Here is a 25,510-nt window from a genome sequence, read left to right on the forward strand (position 1 = left end):
ATTTAGTCAATATTTTTATAATAAAATTTGTTAACAAAATTAATAAATCTTCATGTAATAAAGTGAAGGATTGTTTCAAGTTTTACATAATTATTTATAGGAATAAATCATTCTTATTCCTTCCGAAATTAAAAAAATTGTTAAACATGGTTCCTTTTTTAAATCTAATTATTCATTTCTTTTCTTGTATTATCTGATATTGTGAAGATGATAGTTGGTTTTTAAAATAGTCCTTTACTTTCATTTTATTCTATTTTTTATATTAAAATAAATTTGGATATATCTAAGAATAATAAATATTTACTAAGAACATTTAATGATAGTAATATTCTTAATGATAATATTGGCAGAGACAATTTACAGAATTTGTCACAAGGATCTTCCTTCAAACATTAAAAAGAAACAAGTTGATTTTTTTAAAATTTTTTTTCTTTTTGGTCTTTTGAATGTGTTTTTTCTTGCAGAAAAAAATGTATTCTATTAACTTTCACTACCAGACATGTGAAGCTATCCATGAATCTGGTTGTGATTAAGGGCATGGTTCCTGTGTTCTTTATGTTTACCTCTTTATATAACTCCTATAATTTTCTTCCTCTTAAAAAAATATTCTATTCTTTTGAGTCGACTAAAATTAGTCAAAACAAATCTCTTTCTTTTAATATATAGTATAAAGTATTTGCATATTTAGAACAAAAATATTTTTATTAAATTAAAACGATGATATATTAATTAATCTTTCATTTAATTAAAACAACAGTGATAAAAAGACACGCAACATCTGGAAAAATATCTATTATAATAGAAAGGGAGGTATATGGTCTTTTTAAAACTTAAAGGTTCATGGGCAAATTATGAATTTAGATTTTATATTGGATTTTTTTTTTCTATTGTGTTTTCAAAACAGTGAATACTTTTAAATATTTTAAAATATATTAAAAAAATTTAATAAAAATCTGGACTAAAAAATTATAGGGGCATGAAGAAAGACCCCACAAAACCCCACACTTCTTCTCCCACTGCTTGGAGCTGCACTTTTCGGCCTTTCTTCCATTCTCGCGCTGGTTTTTCCTGCACGGGAAAAAGGTTCCACTTTTCCCCGCAAACTCGAGTACCCTTTTACGGGTTTTGGCTTTTTTCGCTTTACCAATTCCAATATTGCGGAGCTTTCCGGAGATATTTATTTGGTGGTCGAAGGGCAAGAAGGTTATAGACTTCCCGTTGCACGTGTGAGAGAGTGAGCGAGCCAACTGGGTTCTACGATCTCCTTCTTAATCTTCTCCATCTTCACCTTACTGGGTAAGCGCAATGCAATTCTTCGCATGTTGATGTTTTCCATTCACTTTGTTTTACGCTGATCAGTTTCTGTTTCCGTTTCTGTAGCTCTGCCATGCTCGCATTATCGAGAGGCTTTGTTTCGCGTCTGCAACGTTTGGCCATCGATTCACCCTCGCCGCTCCGATTTCTTAGTTACGATGCAGCGATTCGGACTCGGATTATTGATCCAAAACCCGGTTTGATGACCTCAAATTCCAAGCGAACTGGGCTTATAGCGGTAAAGTGTGGAATGAGCGCTCTTTGGGATAAATGGGATGCTAGAATCCCAATCACTGTGCTTTGGGTGGATGATAACATTGTGTCTCAGGTTAAGACCCCAGAGAAAGAAGGTTTTTGTTCTCTCCAGGTAAACCTCTCTTCTCTTCTAGTTAACCTTTCTAAAACCTGTAATTTTTTTCTACTGTATTTGTTGACTGCATTTGAAATTTAAGGTTCACCTGAGTAACATTAAGTTTGTACAGAATGTTCACAACCATATGACTATGGTTCACATTTTCCCGGATTTGCATTTACAGCATTTTTCTGTCCTTAGGCTTGCATTTTGCAAGGTAGACTTGTGGTGCTGCATAATCTCAAAGAAATGATAGGAAAATTAATAGTCAGTCTAAGATTCAATTGTTTAGATAGTTTACATGCTTGGTGGAGTTCAATGAAACGATGTACATGAACAACTGCATTGCACTAGGAAGGAAAGAAATGATAATTAAAATAAGGCAGTATTCAAGTCGGTGCAGTCATTACTGACAGTTGTATACTACTCTTCATTAAGGAAAAAGCTTCTTTAACAACTTTTTTTTCCAAAGATTTGACAATGGTACGTGGCTGTTACCTATTGGTTGAAGTTGAAAAAAAAAATAATATGCAATTGATCAAGTGAGGGTAAAATCCGAAGAAAAATTTACGAAATTTCGTTTGCGCTTTCTTTATTCTTCTTTCGTTCGCACTTACGCTCTCTCGTCTCTCGCCTTCTCTCATCTCTCTCATCTCTCTCGTTCTCTCACCTCTCTCATTCTCTCATCTATCTCGTTCTCTCATCTTTGTGGTGTTGAAACCCTATTGGCGTCTTGTGCCTTCTCGGTGTTTCGGACCTCCTTCTTGTCCAACATCGAAGTCGTCTTCGATGTTCCTGTGGAGCATTGGTATTGTCGCTGTCGTGGTGTTTTTTGGTAAGTAGAAGTGTGCGAACCCTAACCATCTTTTCCAGCATTGGCGTTTTCGTGTTTTGGTAACCCTAAGCATCTTCTCATTATGGATTATTGTTTTGTTTGTTATAACTGCAGGTCCAATGGCAACCCAAAAAGGAAATGTAAGATGAAATGTAATTTTTTATTTTTATAGATGATGTGTTATCCTCTGAATCTTAGTTAATAATAATTTTTTGTTAATGTTTTGTAGTGGCGCCTTCGTATCTCGATGGATTCATCCAGCATTGTTGAAATGAATAGCTTACTAGGACACGCTCATGTAGAGCGCATTAAGATGAATTCATTTAGGTGATGTTTGCATATTCTGAGCCATTTGGAGGTGAATTTAAAATTATTGAAGGTGATGGTCCAACACTGGGCTGGGCATGATGTTAGGATTGTTTCCATTTGTACAAATTTTGTTTGTTTTTAGAGAAAGATGGATTTTTTCAATTAAGATTGTTATATGTACAGATTGTAACAAATAATGATATATATATATATATATATATATATTATTGCAATAAGATCATAGCTTTCATGATTACTTTATGTGTAATGTTATTTTATTTACGTTGTGTGTGTTTTGATGACAAAGGAACGCACAATACTAATAACTCTTTTAAATTAATCTAATGGTTTACCAAGTTAAGTGAAATCCTGAAACTTTTACACCAAAAAACACACTTGTAACCTAGGTGGTGCCCAAACATTGTTCCTTTCCTCAATCATGGGGTGCCTAAACATGACTTCTCAGCCTTTACTCACACTTAAACAACAAAATCAACTGAAAATAACTAGACTTATGCCAAAAAATTAAATTTTTTTACTATGGTCACCTAGGTTACCACAGCTGGCTCCTACAGTACAAGTTTATGTACAAAACCCATATTATGTTCGTGTAATCGTTTATCAAGCACCTGTAAACGATTACAAGTGTGTTTTTTGGTGCAGAAGTTTCAGGACATCACCTAAGTTGCTCATTTCATAAACATTGTTCCTTTCTTCAATCATGGGGTGTCCAATAAAGACTTCCCTACCTCTACTCACACTCAAACTACAAAATCAAGTGAAAACCATTGGATTTATGCCCAAAAATTACAAATTTAGACTATGGTCACCTAGGTTATCACAACTGGCTCCTGCAGTACAAGTTTTTGTACAAATTTCAGATTTTGTTCGTGTAATCGTTTACCAAACACCTGTAAACGATTACAAGTGTGTTTTTTGGTGTAGAAGTTTCAGGACATCACCTAAGTTGCTCATCTCATAAACATTGTTCCTTTTCTCAATCATGGGGGTGCCCAATAAAGACTTCCCAACCTCTACTCACACTTAAACTACAAAATCAAGTGAAAACCATTGGACTTATGCCAAAAAATTAAAAATTTTGACTATGGTCACCTAGGTTACCACAATTGGCTCCTACAGTACAAGTTTCTGTACAAAACCCAGATTTTGTTCGTGTAATCGTTTATCAAGCACTTGTAAACGATTACAAGTGTGTTTTTTGGTGCAGAAGTTTCAGAACTTCTGTTAAGTTCATTATGTTACAAGCATTGTTTCATTTATCCATCACAAACATGAATACTCAATCAAAGTGGCCACTTTATTCATTAACATTCCAAACAAAACCTCATTTCAGAATGACAATAACGAAGGGAATAACATTTCAATTAACATTAACAATATTTAACGGAAGCAAAGATGCATCTTTTATAACATTGAACAAAATAGATTACATTACACTCCTTTGTTCATCTAAGTACATTGTTGCATAACTTTCTTTTAACAAATCATTACAATTATCACTCATTTTTTATTCTAAACACTCCATTTCCAATGTACGGATTAAGCGCTCTGCTCTTGTAATGCCTTCGTGATCCAACCCTCATATACGTCTTCATACGACAACGAGGGGAATAAGAGAGAACGTTGATTCCGAATGAAACAGGGTCAGGAGTATATTTGGAATCTCAAATTTGAGAAACCCTAATCAGTTTCAACCAGACTTTTAAAAAAAATTAAATTCAAAACGGACTAATGGAATCATGACAAGTGGCATTGTCAAAAGAGGGTTAAAAAATTGTTGTTAAAATAGCGGAGTCCCTTCATTAAAGATCTTTAGATTGTTTTGGGTTTGATTGCAACTTAGAACCAAATAAACAAACTGGATTGAAAGTTGGCTCAATTTACTGAACTGGTTTAAGAAAATGGGTTTGGGTTATTAAACTGTTTAAACAATTTGAATGTTTTGTGGTGTGGTTCATTTAGCTATGCCTTGGTTTTACGGTGTTATGCTTTAAAGCGTTTGGGTGTATCTAATTATAGACTTTTTTGGTGTTTTGTTTCTTGTTAGATTGGTTGTGGACAGAAGAAGGAAAAACATTTGACCAAGCCTGAAGTTGGTCATTTTAGGGCGCAAGGAGTTCCACTGAAGAGAAAGCTTAAGGAGTTCCCAGTGACAGAGGATGCACTACTTCCTGCAGGAACAACACTTAATGTTCGCCATTTTGTTCCCGGCCAGTATGTTGATATCACGGGAATAACCAAAGGAAAAGGTTTTCAGGTGTTTTTCCCCTTCCTTCATGTTCAATATTGCTTTTACCTTTCTTGTTGGAAGTCAATTACTTTGTACATGTATCTATCCTGTGATGTTTTCCTTTTATTTATATTTTCTGTATACTTGCGAAGAATCCTTCAATGTGAATAAAAAGGGCACCAAAAGGATGCTCCAGTTTTGTGGATCTCTTCAAATCATGAGCGTGAATTTTAAATATGATTTTTGTTTCCAGGGTGTGATGAAGCGGCATGGATTTAAGGGAATGCCAGCATCCCATGGTGCTTCATTGTCCCACCGAAGCCTTGGTTCTACTGGTCATATAACTGGTCCTGGAAGGGTAAGTTGTACTCTTTTAGTTGGGTATGTTTGTTTAGTTCTTTGAATAAGTTGTAATTTGCTTACAATAATTTTTTCTCCTTCAGGTTTTTAAAGGTAAAAAGATGCCTGGGAGAATGGGTGGAGATCAAAGAACAGTTAAAAATGTATGGGTCTACAAGATTGATCCAGCAAGGAATTTGATGTGGGTGAAAGGCCAGGTAAATTCTTTTTCTATTTTGATGACATTGAGATTAGAGGCTAGAGGTTTATTTGTGTTTGTATGATGTGCACAACAGGTTCCAGGAGCTACAGGGAACTTTGTTTTTATAAAAGATGCTGTATACGAAAAACCTGACATATCTCTACTTCCTTTCCCAACTTACTTTGCCCCAGAAGACCAAGATACTCATAATTTGAAACCATTGGTTGCTGAGCTAGGAGATGTGGATCCATTTATCGTTACTGATTGAAGACCTGGTTTTTTTTATAGGTTCACTTCTGCATTCATGTTTTCTGAGTATAGATGGTAAAATGAGATTTTTTAGGAACCTTTTTACCTGTCTTTTTTACCAAATCTAAATTAGATTGGGCAAAGCATGGTTGTCTTGCAATGCTACAAATAATGAAAAAGTAATAGAAAATGAGTATGACGATGGGATGATTTGAGTTGCATCTTTGATCTTCTTTTGCTTATTTTTCATGGTTGACTTGGACTTCTGTGCTTCACTATCTCTTCCTCAAAATAATAATCTCGTATCAGTAAATGTAGTTCTGGGTGGAGGACCTGTGTTTTTTTTAACAAAATGAAAAATAAAAAATTTAAGTTTTTATTTGAATTGAAAGTCTTATATAAAATTTGTGAACAAGTTAATTTAGTGTTATTAATTAATACTGAGATTTTGTTTCCAGTTTACTTTTCATTTTATTTTACTAAACAAATATTACTATTACACCTATAAGGAAAAACCTTACACTACTCTTTTTAGTTTTTCATAAGGTTGGATTTTTTAAATATTTTATTTGGATGAAATATTTAAATTAATTTTATTTTAAATTATTTATTTTTTAAATATTTTGTTTGATGAAATAATTCAAGTTTATTGAATTTTAACTTTTTTTGTTTAAATAAAGTATTTTAATTATAAGTACGTGTAGAAAATGATTTAAGTGTTGAATTATTATTAATAATTAAAAAATGTTAATATTAATTAACTCTTATGTTCTTTTTTCCGTCAAAGATCATTGTAATTTTTTTCATATTGATGAAACTTATTTTTAATATATTGTAACTAATATTACTTTTTTTTATATCCACAATTATTTAGACTATATAAATAAAATGAAATTATTTTTACCACATTGGTTGAAGCTTGTTATTTAGATTTTCCATCCATATCAATTAAAAAATTTCTGTAGTCAACATTAGAAAGCAGAATTCTAATTAGCATTAGAAAAATAATCATAATAAAATTATCAACAAATAATAACATTAGGCTTGATTATGAAAAACAATTTACAACAAAATAATTTTAACCACTGAAAGAAAGAAAAAACTCTTTTCAAAATAAACTAAAAAATTATTTTAACTGACATCACTAAAAAAAATCATTTCAAGAATATGATGGTATTAGTTAAGTCAACAATACTAAAATCAAGTTAGAAAAAGAATACGAAAAGAAGACATAAATTTGAAAATACCAAAAGAAGACACATCAGTTTGATTAAAAAGAAATTTACTATGTTCTAACAAACTGTTGATTTTAAAGAAATGATAAAACTATAACAGACAAATTTACCATGTTCTAACAAACTGAACTCAAGTTTGAAAACCATTTCATTTTTCGCAGAGGTCAAAACTTCAAATACTTTGGGAAAAAAGATAGAAAAAGAGAATGAATTTGAACTATCCTATGTATTTCTTATGATTCCTATGGATAAAAAGAATTACAAAATCTCCCCTTTATTCGGAATCAGAATCTGGGTCTCCATCCACAATATCAGGAAAATCATCTTCATCAGCCAGTGAATTGTCACGATCCACTTTAAAAGAAAACTCCTGAAAAATATTAGAGCCTGTGGTTGTTTGCCATAAGCTATTACTCTGAGAAGCAAATTCAAAGTCTTTATTAACAGAGTTTCCTTGGTCTGATTCCATATGACTAGCTTCATTATGAGGAACAGTACTGTCTGGAAGAATCTTCTCAGACATTATATCATTGTGATCTTCCATCAGGGTGAAAGATCCAGGATCCTGAAATTGCACTACAGATTCTCCAGGTTGATATGACTTGAAATTGGTTTCATCCCCAACAGTTTTCATTTCAACATCTGCAGAAGTGGCTGCCTCAGAATCCATTTGGGCCCTCTCCTGTATATTTGTGTCAGAAGATACATGCACAGGAAGCACTTCAGGATCATTATCTCTGCAAGCTTCAGAAGGCTCTTGGTTGTTTTTTGTATCTTTATCCATTGACACATCAGCTTCATTGCCATTTTCAAGCCATTCAGCATAAACATCGTCATCATAGTCAGGAGAAACTTGAGGTAAACCATATGGGGTTTTGTTGCTTCGGCCAAAATATTCATGTTGGAGATTACTATGGGCTTCACCGAAAGAATTGTTATCATCATAGGTGTAATCTACCAATGGAAGTGCCCTAGGATGTATAAGCACTTCCAAGGTTAACAGAGCATGGGCACAGAACTCAGCTAGCTTTGTTATAGAAGTTTGTTGCTTCCCTGCAAACAAAGATTCCATGTTCAAGCAAAAGCCATGCAGGATAAAAAAAAATTCATGAAATTGTAGGTACAAGGAAACATAAATGCTATTTTACTTTATCAGAGTCTATATTCAATACTATGTTTTTGTAGTAGATACCTTGTATCCTGAAAAAGTAAGAATGCCGCTAGATCTAATGCAAAAGTTAAACATAAATAGTTAATGCATATTACAGTTAGGAAATGTAGATTATATGAAGCTATACTGGGTCGTCAAGCAGCTTTACAATGTATAGGGCGCCTCAAACCCGATCTTTCACGACAAGACCAAATGTATAGAAATTGATAGTAACTTTATTCAAGAAAAAAATTCCTTCAAAGGAAATTACTTAAGTCTGTTAACTTTAGTGATTAGAGTGCTACATGGTCTTCTTGTGGGTGCCGTAACCGCTATGTAAAATGTTTAGTGCATATAATTTGTATGCTTTGACTTATGGTGGAATGTTGGAAAATATCCCCTATTTAAGGGTTGTATATTTGCTGCTGAAAATTTGGATTTGATTTGCAATCTGCTTCCCTACAAAACGTACCATGTTAAGGATTTTCTCAAGCAATTCAGAAATCTTCTCTCCCTTTTTGTCCACAAAAACAGGCATAAATTGAAATATGAAAATCAGGTTTTAATTATTAACAGCAAATACACCATGTAATAGGATATACTTCCAACAATATCACCAAATATGCAGATTATAAAATCCTAAGCATCTTGCAACCATATTCACCATTTTTTGCATAATTAAAAGCATCAATGACAACGACTGTCACCAAAATCTCGTATTTAGACACATAAACCCAATATTTTACAACCTGCTAAAATACCAATACTTGGTATCATAATAAGTAAGAATGAAACAAAATTCAAATTGATATATATATTGAAGTACCTCTACGGAAAAGTTCAAGCCCCTCGGATAAATATGGAGGTCGCCCTCGGGCAAATGAAAGAAAAGATGCTAGTAAAGCCCGCAATGCAGCTAGCTGCAAATCTGTGGCAGTAGCAGCAGGTTCCTTTAGATGAAGCACACTGAATTCTTCACCAACTGTTCCTTCCTTAAAAGAATCCGTTGCAATGACTATCAAAAGGCTATCAATTTTTGATCTCCAGGGTTCAGATTTTAAAGCACCCGCCTGCAGAAAATTATGAAAAAAAATCATACAGATCTCTTAAAATTGAGATCTCAAGGGTCACTTTGATGTCCCCTTTAACTTAAGAGGACAATTTAAGGGATGGCTTTTATGTGAAAAATTCATCCCCAAATGTTTCAGAAGGGAGACACCAAACGTATTCCACAGGTACAAAACAAAAACTGCTGTAAGTAAGCACAACAATATTTTACTCCATTTAGATTCTCTTTATTATTCTGATTATAGCTGTTTAAAGAGGTCAGTATCTCTGGTATGTAGTTTATAGAGCAGGTTCACTGTACATTTATCTGTTTTTCATGCTCTCATCTGTGTGTAGTTTTGTTGGAAAGACACTAAAATTGTGGCTACCCTTAGCCCACCTTGGATTCAGCCCCTTTGAAGGTTACCTTGTTGGGATTCTTATTATATATGGAGTAACTGTGATGGGCTCGTACTAGGTATATTTTACCTAAAATATCTGTGCAAATAACAAGAGTCACAAGCCATCTTTTGCATCACAGCTATAAAGTCACGTTAAATATGGTTTTTATCCTTTTCCATCTAAACCTAAAATTACAACACAAATTATGAACAAGAATAACCACTGAAGGTAGGGAAAGGTTGATGAAGAAACAAATAGCTATTTTTATAATAAAGTTACTCAGAAACATGCATACCACGGTAATAAGAGCCTCTAATGTCTCCAGTGCAGCTATTCTCAGAGAAATTGGAGTCAATGCACGATTCTTGGGAACTTCCAAGCCCAAACCACCACCTTGATCATGCTCCTGAAGGGATCCCGTTGCATTGATGTGCTTCCTTTTTCTATGACTGGATGGTTTCTTTGCTCCAGCAGGGGCGTTTGAATTTGAACCATTTAATATGTCACCATTCGTATGCTCAATACTACTTAAATCAGTAAAAGCATTGTTGATAACTTCCTGTGCAAGGTATAAAGCCATTCCTGCTCAAGATGAATGATTAGTAAAGGCCAGTATGCATCGTCAAATTAAATGTATCGTAAACGTACATCAAGATAAGGGAAACAGAAGAAATCATGTGTCAACAAAGATAAGCTGAAAAAGGAAAGAATTTCCCATGCAGCCTAATAATAGTATTGCATAAAATCAGATACAAGATGACAACAGAAGAGAGGACATGGAACTAAGCCTAATACACTTAAGCTCAAGCATTTCCCTTTCCAGCTTTGCCATTCACTCTTCCTCTCCCCTTTCTGCCTGTATTTTAAGGTTTGAAGTTATTTAATTTCAAAGCAAGCGAGTATTTTAAGGTAGTGTTTGGCTCAACACTTTCGGGCTTCCTTCCTTAAAAGAAGTTAGGCAAAAAAAATATCCACAAAGCTCAAAATCATACATGTAGCTTTTGGAAAAACCGCAAAATCAAATATCCTCTTCAAAATCTAATCAGAGGAGATTATTCTTTTAAGAGAAAAGCCCAAAAAGTTGGATCAAGCACTACCTTAGTATAAAATCTTAAGCCCCACTCAAAAGCTACAATTTTTAGCATTTGATTTTAGAAGCAAAAAGCACTTTTAATGACAAATAAACAACCAAACATCATGTTTTCCCCAGAGTCGTGTTTTCTTACTTCAAATTTGACTCTGGTGCCCCACAATACTTACCCAAATATGCTGATATTGATGTTCAAAGTAGTGGTTGCACATAACGGTTGATGGATGAGAAATTGGGACACAATATAAGAGAAAATAAGACGATCATACACAAGACTCTCACTTGGTATATAATGGAGAGAGTAGATGCATACAGATTTACCACAAGTAGCCAAGATTTAATTCAGAGCCCTCTAAGTTAGAAGGCAACAAACCTTATCATTGAGCCAGGGCCCTTCCTCTAGAAAAGTATAATATATCTACCCAAAATATAAAAAAAGCATAACAAGGAGTATGAAAAGAATAAAGAAAGACATTCCAATACAAGATCATACCAGCGTAAGCGGAAAAGCAATTAAAATGAGAAATTTACATACCAACACCCATGGTTATGAGCAAATTCTTTGTCACTGAATAGACCTTAATCCTTAACTCCGGCAATTCACATGTCTTGAAGTACTTTGTAATGATAAGTACAATATAGGCAGCATGTGGTAATAGTTGACTGCAATACAAATATTGGCAATAAGTAGAGTTCTTCCTCTAGCAAGAAATAAATACATGAAAGCATATCAGAGGAAAGAACTTGAAAGTCATGCATAGAAACAGGAACAGAACACCAAAACAGTGAAGGGTAAACTCTTTGATGAGAACAGGGATCATTAACAATGGCATTAAAAGTAAAGACAACCATTATTCTAAAGTGTTAAGGTTTGAAGAATGTTAGATTTAATTTATCGCAACCACAGTTTTTTTATGTTTATCTTTTTTCATTTTCTTTTGAAGGGAGAGAGAAGCTATCATGTAGTTATACCTGCCCAGAGACTTTATGATAGCTGTGAGCAATTCCAGGCTACTCAAGTGCAAAGCTGGAAGTTCTGAACAAATGTTCTCTTGCTGCTTGGCAGTCACGAATGGCATTGACATTTGTGGCAAAGAACCATTTACCTTCAGAACTCTCTCAACCAAGACCAATAACAGGCGAACAGGAACATTTACCTAATAATGTAATTGCATTTCGTCATTTTTTTTCCAAACTAAGTACACAGAACTGACAGTCAATTGTAGGAACACATTGTATGAACTAAAAAGTACCTTAACAGGATATGAATTTGTAAGCATTAGACAACAGACAGACATAAGGGTAGAGACATTCGACATCAGTGATTGCTCAGTCATTTGTGATCCCTTGTTTCTAACTTCTTCTGCCAATATGTAGCCTCCTAACGGTGGTGGAGGATGTTTTCCTGGTAAAACCAAAAGCCTAGTAACCCCATCACGCATGGTTTCTGCAAGACATGGAAAAAGATTATCACACTGCTTTTAATGGAGGCATTTATGAAACAGATATTATCAACATTTACCTTCTTCTAGACCATGAAAAGCTAGATTTAATTGATCATTTATTAACACCAAAATTTTCTGCATCATCACAGACCAGCTTTCATTGTCTCCTTTTGATTTTGGAAGCAGTGCAAGGCAATGAGCGAGTTTCTAGATGTACCCAAGAAGATAACATAACACATCAGATTAAGACTATGAGGGTATTCTTTCTATTTATCAGAAAATATATCCATACAAAACTGAGTTAAACATAAAAGATTAGGAATTATTCTAAACTGTTAAAAATAAGAGAATTAAAAAATCATAAATGATGCCCCCGCATGTTGAATAATGACCAAGCAAAATGTGGGTGCTGGTAGAATTGTTTTACCTTGTTTGGAAGCATGGTAGTAAGTATCGTGCGATACATGATATAAATCGTATGTATGATACAATACGATTCTTCTCCCTCACAATAAGAATCGCGGAAACACTTGTTTTTACTTCATTATCACTATTGTATCATGTGATTCACTCTTAGAATCGCATGAACCATGATTTTGGTGGGTATCATGCCCTGAATCATACTAAATATGTATTTGGGTTCTACCTTGAATTGGACCATGTCACGCAACCCGGTTTGATAAAAGCCCTAAATTTGTTTTATTTTTCCACTCTAAACACAATAGAAATGTGTTGTAATGGTTTATTTGCTTCTTCTATATGCCATTACCACAAACTTAGTGAAAGAGCACGACGATCACAACAACAAAAGGATCAAACAGTGGGGAAGAGCAGACTGTGGGAGGAGCAAAACAGCTGCAAGAGCGGAATAGCTCCAAGAGCCGACTGCAGGAGGAGTGGAAAATGAAGAGACAATGGCACAGATGAGAGAAGACAACCCTGATTTTGTATCCTTTCTTATTCTCCTTGGACCAAACATTTATCTGCCCAAAGAATTGAACCACAGGAGGAACGAAAAGGGACAAAATTAGGATTGTGTTCTCTTATACAACCTGTTACGTCTCCGAGTATGGACCGTAACTAGAATGTTTCCTCACACACTCTCACAAACAAGGAACCATGTAAAATAGCTGAAATAAACCTCTTTTATTGAAAGAAATACTGAATCAAAGAAAATAAACAATAACTGAGAGTAAGATCTCCGTCCATAACCTCTCTTACAAAACTTACAAATCAAAAGCATACTATTAACTCTAGTCTTCCCCTTTATTTATACTAATTAATTCCCTCCCAAAAAGTACTGAATATTAGGAAATAATCCTATTTACTATAATTATCTGATACGAATATATTTAGCCCTATTTACTATATTTAATTTATACTGAATAATATACTAAGATATGGCTTTGTTACTCTAATTATCCTTTGCTGAATATCTTCTCAGAATAACTCTCTTATTACTCTAATTAATTTTCCGTCCATCCTAACTGTTGCGGCAGTTAGCATGCTTCCTCATTGCTTCCACCGTTCGACCTGGTCGCTCCCCCCTCATCTATCGCTCGCCCTGGTCGCTCCTCCTCTTTTACTGGTTGCTCCCCCTTGTCTACTGTTCGACCTGGTCGCTCGCCCTCTTCTACCGCTCGTCCGGGTCACTCCCCCTTGTCTACTGCTCGGCCCGGTCGCTCCCCCTTCTCTATTGGTCGACCAACTCACTCCCCCTCTTCTACTGCTCGTCCTGGTCGCTCCCCTAGTCTACCGCTCGGCTTGGTCGCTCCCCCTCGTCTACCGTTCGGCCAACTCGCTCCCTGCCTTCTACCGTTCGGCCAACTCGCTCCCTGCCTTCTACCGTTCGGCCTGGTCGCTCCCCCTCGTCTACCTCTCGGCCTGGTCACTCCCCCTCGTCTACCATTCGGCCAACTCCTTCTCTCTCTCCCCTATACCTCCTTCTCTCATATACTTTCCAGCCCCTAACACAACCACTATTTTTGAATGTGGTTATTATTAATTACATCTTACATGTTTATATGTCTTATATGTTACATTTTTTAAATGTTTATGAATCTTATGATTCCCGTTACGAAAGGATTCATGATACAAAAAATAAACTCTCTGAAACATAGTTTATATCCCGATTCAACTACTATGTTTGGAAGTTTTATAAGAAATGGAATGAAACAGGTAGAATATACATTTACAATGACATTGATCCATTCCGATAAAAAGTATAAAACAAAAATAAAAGTAAAATAGTGAAATTATTTTTTAAGAAAATTGTAGCTGCTGCTAACATATAGAGGCAGACAAATAATGCCCTTTCACCCTTCTTATACCAATGATCCAAACAAAATTTTATGAGCATATTACCTGCGACATATCAAGACTGCATCCTCCAGACAAAAGTTTTAAAGCGATAGCAGATTCAACCTGCATAAATCAGAATCACTCGTCAAAATGTGAATCCGGGCACCAAGGGAAATAGTTTTTCTTTTCTCAACAGTTTCCCTCGTAAAAGAAACAAAAAATTAATAACTGGTATTAATCACATGCAAAAGTGGCATGCTCGTCATCTTCCAAACATGCACAGAGAGACATCAGAGGACTATAATAAGAAAATCTGTGTCAATACGAGTGCAAATGCGGATACATTGTGTAAAAGCATTAACATCCCAATTATGTAAATCTCAGAACAAATGTCCATCCTTTGTTTGTTTTATGACTAACTTTTAAGATTATTAAAGTAAATATACAAAATAAAACCCCATTAGAACCATTGAATAAACATGGGTATATCCCGAGTATTTATTTTAATGGAAAAGAATTTCAATGAGAAAGTGAGGATAAATACAAAGCGATGACAATAATAAATCCTTCTACACCAAAAAAATATGTAAGAGAAAATAACATAAACTTGAGAATGAGGCATACAGCACAACATGCCAAACTCTACCTACAGCATGTCAATATCTACCAGCCTAATAATAAGAGCAACAGGAACATAGTAATGAAGTCATAAAATGAAAGATCCGGTGAAATTAAAAGCAAAGGAACATATCAAAAATACCACTTGAGTTTGAAATTCTTGCTCTGGTAAAAGTATAGAAGGAGGCAGTGGAATTTGTCTAAAGCAAAATTCTACTCATGCAAACAGAAACTAAGGACTTCCAAAAAAAGAGAAGCTTACACCATCATAATGACTACGAATCGAAAATGGAAATGAGGTTGCTATGGTGCATAACAAATGAACTGCAGCATCCTGCATTCACCACAATTCAAATATTAAAACGCTGTAAGCAAATAAGCATATAATTTCTGGAAAAAAAAAAGAATAACAGGCATATGAGAATTGACAAATAAAAGTAGGGTATCTAATGTCAACAGCAAACAGAACTTATATTTAAACATTTGTCTGCACTCAACCAAAACATTCTATCTTCCACATTAGATAAGTTTAAAACAAAAAGACATTACATCTCTTAACACATTGCACATATAAAATACCTTCAAATATACTGATTCCAAATGCAAATCTAGGAACTGCCAAAACCAACTTACCCATATTGCCTCTGAGTTCTCATCAGTCAACATCTTCAATGTAGGCTGAACAACTTTAACAGCACAGGAAGATGATTCTTTCTTGATCTTAGGATATCTACTTAACCTATTTTGTAACAGAAAGTTAGTACAGGAATCTGCAAGCTATTTTAATGAAGACAGATCTCACCAGCGATAGGACTAAGACTGGTTCCAAGATTTACTAGTTTGACTCACACAATAAGTGACAGAAAATATACTACAAACAAAATATTGGAAACATTTAAACATATAGAATAAGTGCATGTCTATATTAATTTTTGTTTCTGTAGAGATCCTGCAAGCTATTAAACTTAATAAGGAGTTAAGTAGATGGAATTTCAAATCTAAGCAACTTAATAGGACCATCCATTGTTCTCAAACTCACCCGTAAACTTGTAAGTTTAAGATTACAAATTTGGACTTGTTGGAATAATTATTAAGTCTATTTATGTTAGTGAAATTAATTTCAATCAAAGTGTGATTCTAGTTTCTCTATTATCCATTCTAATATTTGGGGACCTAGTCGCATCTCATCTTTTGGTTTTAAGTATTTTTGTTACGTTTATTGATGAATATTCGAGATGTATTTGGGTTTATCTTATGAAAGATCATTCCGAATTGTTACCCATCTTCACATCTTTTTTGAATAAAATCAAGAATCAATTCGATCAAGAAATCAAAATCTTAAGAAGTGACAATGTCAAAGAGTACTTCTCATGCACTTTTTTTGCAGTTTTGAGTTCACATGATATATCACATCAGTCCAATTATCCCCATATGCCACAACAAAATAGTATAGCAGGAAGAAAAAATAGACACTTGGTTGAAATTGTTTGTACCCTTTTACTAGGTGCCCATATTCCTATTCATCACTAGAGATGTCATCTTAACTGCATGTTTCCTCATTAAGAGGATGTCCTCCTCTCCAATCATAAGGCTCCTTTCTCCATTCTATTTCCAAATAATCCTCTCTTTCACACTTCTCCTCGAGTTTTGATTGTGTATGTTTTGTTCATGACATGTCTCCAGGGTTAGACAAGTTTTCTGCTTGTGCTATCAAATGTGTCTTCTTAGACTATTCCCGACTTCAAAAAGGGTACCGGTGTTATTCTCTGAAACCAAGTACTACATGTTTGCCAATGTTACATTCTTTGAATAGACTCCTTACTTCTCCCCCTCAGTTCGAGATGTTCATGTCATACAGAAGGTCCTTCCTATTCCAGTGGTTGATTCCAATATTTCTAATGTCTTTGTCAATTCAAATATTGATCAAAGTCCTCCTCAACCATCATCTCCACATATCGATATCCTCCGACTCTAAGAAAATGGTGAATCCCCTACTTCAAATTCTTCTCCCTTGTCACTTAATACCACGACTCCTAGTGAAGATGATTCAGGATGGCCCATTGCTCTCAGAAAAGGTACTTGTTCCACTCGAAACCCACATCATGTTTATAATTTTCTTAGCTATTGCTTTCCTATTGTTCTCTTTTATCCTCAGTGTCTTCTATGGTTATACCCAAAAAAATGTGAATGAAACACTTGGTCCTCTTTGATGGCAACAAGCCATGATTGCAGAAATGCAAACTCTTGACCACAATAATACTTGGGAGCCATGGCCCTTCCACTAGGCAAAAAGGCAGTTGGTTGCCAATGGGTATATGCAGTTCAAGTCGGCCCCGATGGTGAAGTTTATCGACTCAAAGCCCAGTTAGTTGCAAAAGGGTACACTCAGGTTTATGGCTTTGATTATTGTGACACTTTCTCTCCAATGGCCAAGATGACTACAATTGGTCTTTTCTTTGAAATGGGAACAATTCATCATTGGTCACTTCATCAATTGGATATCAGAAATGTCTTCCTCCATGATGATCTTGCGGAAGAAACTTATATGGAGCAACGGTTTGTTGCTCAAGGGGAGTCTAGTATAGTATACAAATTGCATCGCACTCTATATGGCCTGAAGCAATCACCACATGCTTGGTTTGGAAAATTCAACTCCATTGTTCAAAAATTTGGGCTAAGACACAATGAAGCAAATTATTCGGTCTTTTACTTCATACATCTCTCGGGAAATATGTTTACTTAATAGTATATGTTCATGATATAGTCATTACAGAAATGATAATGCTAGAATATCTCAACTGAAGGAGCACTTGTGTAGACATTTTCAAACCAAGGATCTTGGAAGCTTTAAATACTTCTTGGGCATTGATGTAGCTCAGTCAAAAGATGGAGTTGTAATCTCTCAATGAAGTATGATCTTGATATATTACAAGAAAAAGGTATGATTGATTGTAGATCACTAGATAGTCTTATGGACCTAAATCAGAAATTATTGACAAAAGAAGGTGAATTATTTTCTGATTCAGAGAGATACAATACAGTAGACTGGTTAGTTAGTTCATGCAGGTTCCATGTATTGGCAATTGGAATGCTATCATTCACATTCTAAGGTACCTCAAAAAGGCTCTCGAAAAAGGGTTGTTATATGAAGATAGAGGAGGCATTCAGGTCTCTAGGTATTGTGATGCAAATTGGGTAGGTTCGCCTATTGACAAACAGTTTACTACTGGATATTGTGTTTTCCTTGAAAAAAACATTATTCATGGAAAAGTAAGAAACATAATGTAGCTCCTCGATCAACAACTAAAGCTAAATATAGGACAATGGCATCACTAATGTATGAACTTATATGGGTGAAGCAGTTCTTCCAAGAACTTAACTTCTGTGACATCCAGACTATGAAGATGTATGTGATAATCAAGTTGCTTTCCATTTGCATCAAATCGAGTGTTACATGAGAGAACTAAATATATAGAAATTGATTGTCATTTTATTCGTGAAAAGTTGTTGACAAGAGAAATATGTACAAAGTTTGTTTGATCAAATGACCAACTCACAGATGTGTTGGCCAAGTCTTTAAGGGAACCTCAGATTGAATTTATTTGTTCCAAGCTTGGTACTTACAATCTGTATGCTCCAACTTGAGGAGGAGTGTTGGAATAATTATTAAGTCTCTTTATGTTAGTGAAGTCGAAAGCACTAAAGTAGGGAGGAGTGTGTGGGTTATCTCTATTTATGGTACCTGGCAGTCTAGGACATAGTAGAACATGAGAAGGGTCTATTAAGCCCTCTAAAATTATATTTCTCTGGTTTTAATCCCGAGTGGGCTCACCAATCAAGTCACCTCACTAACACACTTGGACTTGAGCAACTACTACTGGCCTCTATCTAGTTGGTTGACTGCCATTATGAAGCCTAAATTGTGAACAAGGTGTCTCTGTTTCTTTTTTCTTTCTGATCTTGCAGTATTAGTTGAGAACTGAGATCACTGTTAAAGAGTGGATTGTGTAATTAATATCACCAATTTGTTTGGTTTGTAGTCCAAAAGATATCTCACATTAGAGGGTGGTCGAGGTGCTCAAGCAATACAGTTGCTAGGCTCATTTTCAAAACAAGGAGGAATGCCCTAAAAATAAGACTGGTAATATATTGAAACTTGGGGCATGGAATTTCTTTTTATTAATTTATGGTATTCATTTATTTTAGATACTGCAAAAAACAGATTAATACTGTTTTTTAATCAAGTAAACTCTGGCAGGTTTGTTTGACAAGTTTTTGCAAGCTCAAGTCCAACAACCTTGACCTCGTCCTATTGAGTATTATGCATAACAGAGAAAGAAAAAATTATTGCTGACATAGGTGACAACCATGCAGTAGCATGCAGAAAGAGAGAGAGAGAGAGAGAGAGAGAGAGAGAGAGAAATCAGATGCATCAAGCATGAGCACTCTACATTGCAGACCAATATTTGTACCAACTAATAGTCTCAAGGTAGGAAAAAAAATATCTAACCTTATAAATATATCAGACAATGAAGCACAAGCCGCTACCCTCACTAGATGTGAATCTGCTGGTGACTGTTTCAAACAAAGATCAAGGAGCTCGTCACATTTGACCATACAAAATTCATTTCAGAGATTTGTACAAAGATGAATGCAAACAAGGACATCTTTTTGAGTGTGCTCGTACTTTAAAAGATTCATAAGAAAGTCAAAGGAAATAGACAGTATAACATAAATGATGTATAGTGTTAATCAGTAACATATCATGTAGAAAAAGATGGCATCCTCATAGAATACAAGAAAGGAAGCTTTGTGAGCTCTTTAATGACATACAGAAGGAACAAGCACATGTTGTAATTCCAAAAGGCATCCGCAAAAGATAGACTGCCTATTTACAACAATTTACAGGAGGGATGCCTGAAATCTGTAAAGGTGAGTAGTACAAGCAGATTAGATATAAATGGTATCAAATGCATTAACTTCTCTTTCAAGCACCAGCATTGGCTTGTATGCTAAAATATGTGCAGGATAGCATACCAAGCATTACAGTTAAAAAGAATCATTATGTTTTAGATCCAGAATTGGACCAGAGATATTCTCACTACAGACTACAGATAAGAGATCAAACCCGTGTCATATGCTTAAAAGAACCAATGTACTAGCCACATGTGAGCTTCACTGAGGTCTAAATTCATCTAGGATCTATGAGGATAAAGTTCTCCATAAACACAAAGAAAAAGAAGATGAATAAGAAAAAATTAAATGAGTTTCTCTATAAACTAAAACTAGTTTATGCATACATTAATTTATAGAAATTCTCTCATTCCAATTTCTCTAAAAGATTACTTTAAACTAATAAATAAGTTAATCTTGGCTAATGAAGAAATTTATTTCCTAAAGCCTTACTTTCTTTTCCTAGACTTATGTAAATGTTCATCCAAACAACTACTACCCTAGGCAACTGTATATCTACAGTGAACAGCACTTTGTATTCCTAAACCCAAAAAGTCTGACAATAATCATCAGCATGAAAGGCAAAACATCTCTGTACCTGTAGAAAAGCCAGCAACTTGTTGAACCACGCAGAGTAAGACTCCAGAAATCGCTCAGAGCTGCACTCTTCACATGTCACCCCGAGCAGAGAGATCCCCGCCCAGCATTTATCAGGCTAGAAAAGAACAACACACCCATTTCAACTACAAAAATCATTCAAAACAAGAAAGAAAAAAATGAAGAAAATTTAAAAGCTTGCTGCTTTTGATTCACACCATGGAGGTGGAGAGGAGGGAGAATATGCGGTTGAGCCATGAAGAAAATGCGGACTTCCAGGCTTCGATTACTTTGGCGGACGTGGAGTCTGCGAGGAAAGACTCGGATAGAAGAGAGTGCGTTTTTACGAGTGACACGGCCTTTGAGAGTTTAGAGGGGTCGGAGAAGGTACTATTCTCGTCGGGAAGATGGTCTCTTATGAGTGAGAGAAGCAGGCGGGGCTTGAATGCGACTTCGTACATGTTTCCGAAGTGGTCGAAAGCCGCCATTGGAGTCGTGAAACCCTGCAACCTCAGAGACAGTGAACACGGGTGCGGCGGAAGAGAAGCAACCTCAAAAAAAATTATGTGTGCTGCGGCGTCAAAAGATAGTTCCTCCTTTTCTCTTCCGTTCTGTAAGAAAAGAGGGAAAGGAAAGAAAAAATAATAATATATATATATATATATATTATATATATATATAGTATTATTATGTTTGTTTAATTTGTTTATTGACGGGTTGCATCCAGATTTATAGGACCCGTTACCCACATTATCTCGGGTTAGGGTTGGCAGAGACACAAAAATATTATTTACATTTTCTATATATTTTAATTTACATATTACTGATTGAAGAAATAATATATATGTTAATAGGTTTAATATGTTTTAAGATACTTTTTAAAACAAAATTAGTTATTTTTTTTATTTTAACCTGACATTATTTAAGACTATGTGCGTTGTTTTTAAAAAATAAAAAATATAAATATAAATTTATATTTATATATAAAAAAATAATTTTATACTAAAAAATATATATTATTAACTGAATTTTTTAAAAATATATTTTTTAAATATAAAATTTTTTTTGAAATGTTTTATGTAAAATATTTTTAAAATTTATTGATTTTTTTTCTTTTTTATTATATTTATAGGTTTTACTATTAATATTCAGGTGTTACTATTGGATAATAATACGATTAAATTTGTGTCACACCAATTTAAAATCTAACTATTCATATTTAAAAATATATTTTGTTTAAAATGTTCTCTTATAAATTATGGTAATTTAAATATTATGTGCAATGTTTTGTTTTTTTTTAGTTTGTCAGAACAGCATTAACTACGATAATTACATTCAATTTTAATATTAAGTGCAGTGTTAATTATTTGGTTAAGTTTAATTTTTATAGTTAAAGTCTAACTCCCAGTACATATAAAACTAAAATTTATAAATTACCAGAATAACTTAATTTTATTTATAAAAAAAAACAGTAATGCACTTATATTTATATTTAATTAATATTTTACTATTTTATTGTTTTATACCATTTTTTTGTAATATATAATAATCATGCATCATACTATCACTGCTTTATATTATTTTTTGTATTCAGTTTTTAATTTAATATATTTATTATTCTATGTAAAAGTATTAACACAAATTAATTATCATGATAAATAAATAAATAAAGGAAAATTTGGATGTATCTTATCAAACTGGATGGATCAGTGGTCAACAAATTTTAAGTAGACGTATACTTCGTATTAATTAATACAATAATAAGGAGCCGAGAATTATTAATTCATGAGTGCGGTTTATTTATTTCTGTTCACACAATTATTAAATATTTACTAAAAATCAATTAATAATACAACTTAGTCACTAAATAGTTTTATGCAGTGTTAGAATATGACTAAAAAAATAATTCAAAATGACCATGTTTGAACAAACACAGATGCAAAATACAGAATTATTAAATGATCGGTCCGGTTTATTTATTACTGTTAAGACAATTATTAAATATTTAAGATAAATCAATTAATAATACAACTTCATCACTAAATAGTTTTTGTGCAGTGTTAGAATATGACTAAAAAAATAATTCAAAATGATCATTTTTGAACAAACAAATAATGCAAAGTACAGAAATCATATTTTTAAATTTTTTTGCAATTTACACACTTGTTCAAGAATAAGAAAAAATTACTGAGATAATTTGATCAACATTTACCTTTCCTTGTAGTTTAAGAGAACTTTTCTTGAAAATATTTAAGGATTGAAGATGGCTTTTGATTCTGAAAAACTTTAGAAAAATTAATAAATTTAAATAATGAAAATATGAAGTAAGTTTAAATTATAATTTTTGGTATAAATAAAATGATAAAACAAGTTAAATAATTTATTTGATTAGAATATTTGGATAGTATATGGAAGTATTTAGAAATTGGTAGGATAAAAGGAAACACAAAAATATTAAGGATGAGAGTAGGAATAAACAATTCAATGTAAATTCGAGCTAACTCTTTTAAATATTTTAATGTTTTAGTTTGTGTTTTGTATCTTATTTGTTAATTGTGAATATGTAAGGAGTTTTGATGTTGTAATGATGTTGCATGAGAAACATTGTATGGGTAAGAAGTGGTTATTGACATATTTGAATGTGTCTTTGTCAACAGCAGGTGACGTCTTATGTTCTTAGTAGACTTTATATAAGAATTGTGTAAGTTTCTTTGAGAGAGTATAGAGGAGTGAACTTTATTTATAAGACTCTAGGAGTAGTAAGGAATTATAGTTTGTAGTTGAGAACCTAATATTTTGGAGAATGAATGGTTGAAAACTCTGTGAAAGGACGTAACACGAAAGTAGTTTATCAAGTAGTTTTGTATGAGTCAATATCTTGCATTGCCCATTTGTGTGTTGAATTGGTGTGTGAGATCACGAGTGGTTACATAGTTACTTTGATAACATATGTTGGTCAAGTGATATGATATGATTTTTATATTGTTTAATTGTGAATTGTGACTATAAAGATGATTGTTTGTATGTTAATTCACATTTATTTTATTTATGTGTGACTCTGTATGTTTGGTTGATGTTGTTAGTGAGGTCATACTTAGATAACCTTCTCTCGAGATAACTCTTTTTTAAGGTGATATATATATATATATATATATATATATATATATATATATATATATATATATATATATATATATATATATATATAAACAAGATAGCTTTACAATTGATATTTATTATACAAATATTAATAACCTAGATAACGTCTAATCTGTCAGTTGCAAAGAAGACAAATCATGTCTACAAACTTTAAATTTGTACAAATGTATATACAAAATCAGAAAATGATATATAAAATTTTAGAGGAAAAATAAAATAAGGTGACAGTTTAATACACGAGTAAAGATGATAATAAAGGACCAACCTGTTGTAACAACGAAGAACATAAGTGAAGAACGTTGAAGAAGGAAAGGGAGTACACACCATCGGTGAATCACGAACCAATTCTTTAGTTGTTAATGCCCTCGAAGATGATGGAAGAGGTAAGCCCTTTGGCCTCGTGGAAGGGAGAGAATGAAGAAACTTGATTGAGTCGTGGAAGAACGAGAATCCTCGAAAGATAGTTGAGTGAGAAGAAGAAATTTCAGACTTAGGGGTGAGTCTCACCCTAACCCAACCTCCACCCATTTCTTATGGGCTTTGGGGGTTAGGGTTTCAGAAAAACCCCTTATTGAATGGGCCAAAAATAAAGGGCTTAATTTTAAATGAGGTTAGGACCAACCTATCGACATGAGGTTCAAATGATAGGTCTCTACAGAAGTATATGATAACAGAGAAGTTAAGAAAGATGCATAGGAAAAATAGTTAATATGAACAAATGTTTGGAATATTTCACTATTAGGTTTTTCCTTTCAACAAAGTAGATGTTTATATAACATATTTTTTATTAAATTTTAAACAAGAGAAAAATGAAGTTTTATTTTAATTATTTAATTAGTGTTAATTATATATTTTAGTAAGAGAAAAATTAGAGTGTTAACTTTTATTGAATATTCTATCAAATTTTATTTTAAATTTTTATCTTGAAATTTAGTTAACTAGTCTTTCAATTTAAAATATATACGAATTTAATTTTTTAATGAAATTTTTATGGTAAATAAATATCATTAAATGTTATAATTATATATAAAGATTACATATTATATTAGTCTAACATTTTCTATAAATTTTATGATGGTAAGTTTTAAAGATTGAATTCGTTTATTTAAAAATACAAACACCAGAGATAAGTTTGAAATATTGTATATGACAAAAAATATATATCCATTTATAAATAATAACAAAATTTCAAAATAATATAATAAAAAATACAACTACTCATACTATTGAAAGTAAAGAACATCCACTTTTATATATATATATATATATATATATATATATATATATATATATATATATATATATATATATATATATATATATATATACATTTATAACTATATGTATATTAAAATCGAATGTCCATATAATACAGTAAGTTTGGAGATAATTAGTAATTAAAGATAAATAAATAAATAAAGTACAAAGATAAAAGGTAAATTTTAATAACTTTGTATATGTGAAATGATATTATCTTCAACCTAAAAATTTTAATTCATACTGTCTCAATCCATGACACTTATTTTAGTTGTGATTTGTTACACACTTTGATACGAATTTTTGTTTCAAACTTTTTGAGGTGAAATTTTAGGTCTTTTACAAAATTGTGATATAATTTATCAATTTACACTAAGTTTTCAAATGCATGGTTTTGTTATAGAC

General features: G+C 33.1%; 2 protein-coding genes and 1 long non-coding RNA gene across 3 annotated transcripts; 2 read left to right on the forward strand and 1 right to left on the reverse strand.

The window, feature by feature from the left end:
* The first annotated feature begins 1,018 nt into the window (after positions 1-1,018).
* LOC148191391 (large ribosomal subunit protein uL3m-like) lies at positions 1,019-6,072 on the forward strand. The gene is made up of 6 exons (XM_088102302.1): positions 1,019-1,296; positions 1,381-1,681; positions 4,879-5,088; positions 5,315-5,419; positions 5,505-5,618; positions 5,697-6,072. Exons 2-6 carry the CDS (start codon positions 1,388-1,390, stop codon positions 5,868-5,870), a joined length of 897 nt encoding a protein of 298 aa, XP_087958428.1. The 5' UTR covers positions 1,019-1,296; positions 1,381-1,387; the 3' UTR covers positions 5,871-6,072.
* LOC148191392 (uncharacterized) lies at positions 1,690-2,988 on the forward strand. The gene is made up of 3 exons (XR_015783032.1): positions 1,690-2,501; positions 2,616-2,641; positions 2,731-2,988. It is a non-coding gene; the product is annotated as an uncharacterized LOC148191392 (long non-coding RNA).
* A 1,144-nt stretch (positions 6,073-7,216) lies between the features above and the next one.
* LOC124826603 (proline-, glutamic acid/leucine-rich protein) lies at positions 7,217-21,295 on the reverse strand. The gene is made up of 13 exons (XM_088102404.1): positions 20,908-21,295; positions 20,691-20,807; positions 19,650-19,714; positions 15,773-15,878; positions 15,402-15,473; positions 14,585-14,644; positions 12,298-12,427; positions 12,029-12,222; positions 11,748-11,932; positions 11,311-11,438; positions 9,981-10,267; positions 9,063-9,306; positions 7,217-8,139 (listed from the first exon to the last, which is right to left on the reverse strand). Exons 1-13 carry the CDS (start codon positions 21,175-21,177, stop codon positions 7,361-7,363), a joined length of 2,637 nt encoding a protein of 878 aa, XP_087958530.1. The 5' UTR covers positions 21,178-21,295; the 3' UTR covers positions 7,217-7,360.
* Positions 21,296-25,510: the final 4,215 nt, after the last annotated feature.

This window comes from Vigna umbellata, chromosome 11, assembly GCF_029865625.1.
Source record: "Vigna umbellata cultivar VRB3 chromosome 11, Vumbellata_1.0, whole genome shotgun sequence".
NCBI classification, from domain to species: Eukaryota; Viridiplantae; Streptophyta; class Magnoliopsida; order Fabales; family Fabaceae; genus Vigna; species Vigna umbellata.

Excerpts from the sequence above, each read along its gene's own strand:
- LOC148191391 (XM_088102302.1), top strand. The coding sequence starts at position 1,388 with ATGCTCGCATTATCGAGAGGCTTTGTTTCGCGTCTGCAACGTTTGGCC. Across the intron at positions 1,682-4,878 it reads AAGGTTTTTGTTCTCTCCAG|ATTGGTTGTGGACAGAAGAA; the intron begins GTAAACCTCTCT and ends GTTTCTTGTTAG. Across the intron at positions 5,420-5,504 it reads ATATAACTGGTCCTGGAAGG|GTTTTTAAAGGTAAAAAGAT; the intron begins GTAAGTTGTACT and ends TTTCTCCTTCAG.
- LOC124826603 (XM_088102404.1), bottom strand. The coding sequence starts at position 21,177 with ATGGCGGCTTTCGACCACTTCGGAAACATGTACGAAGTCGCATTCAAG. Across the intron at positions 15,879-19,649 it reads TTGTCTGATATATTTATAAG|GTTAAGTAGATATCCTAAGA; the intron begins GTTAGATATTTT and ends GTTACAAAATAG. Across the intron at positions 10,268-11,310 it reads GCTCATAACCATGGGTGTTG|GAATGGCTTTATACCTTGCA; the intron begins GTATGTAAATTT and ends CATCTTGAGCAG.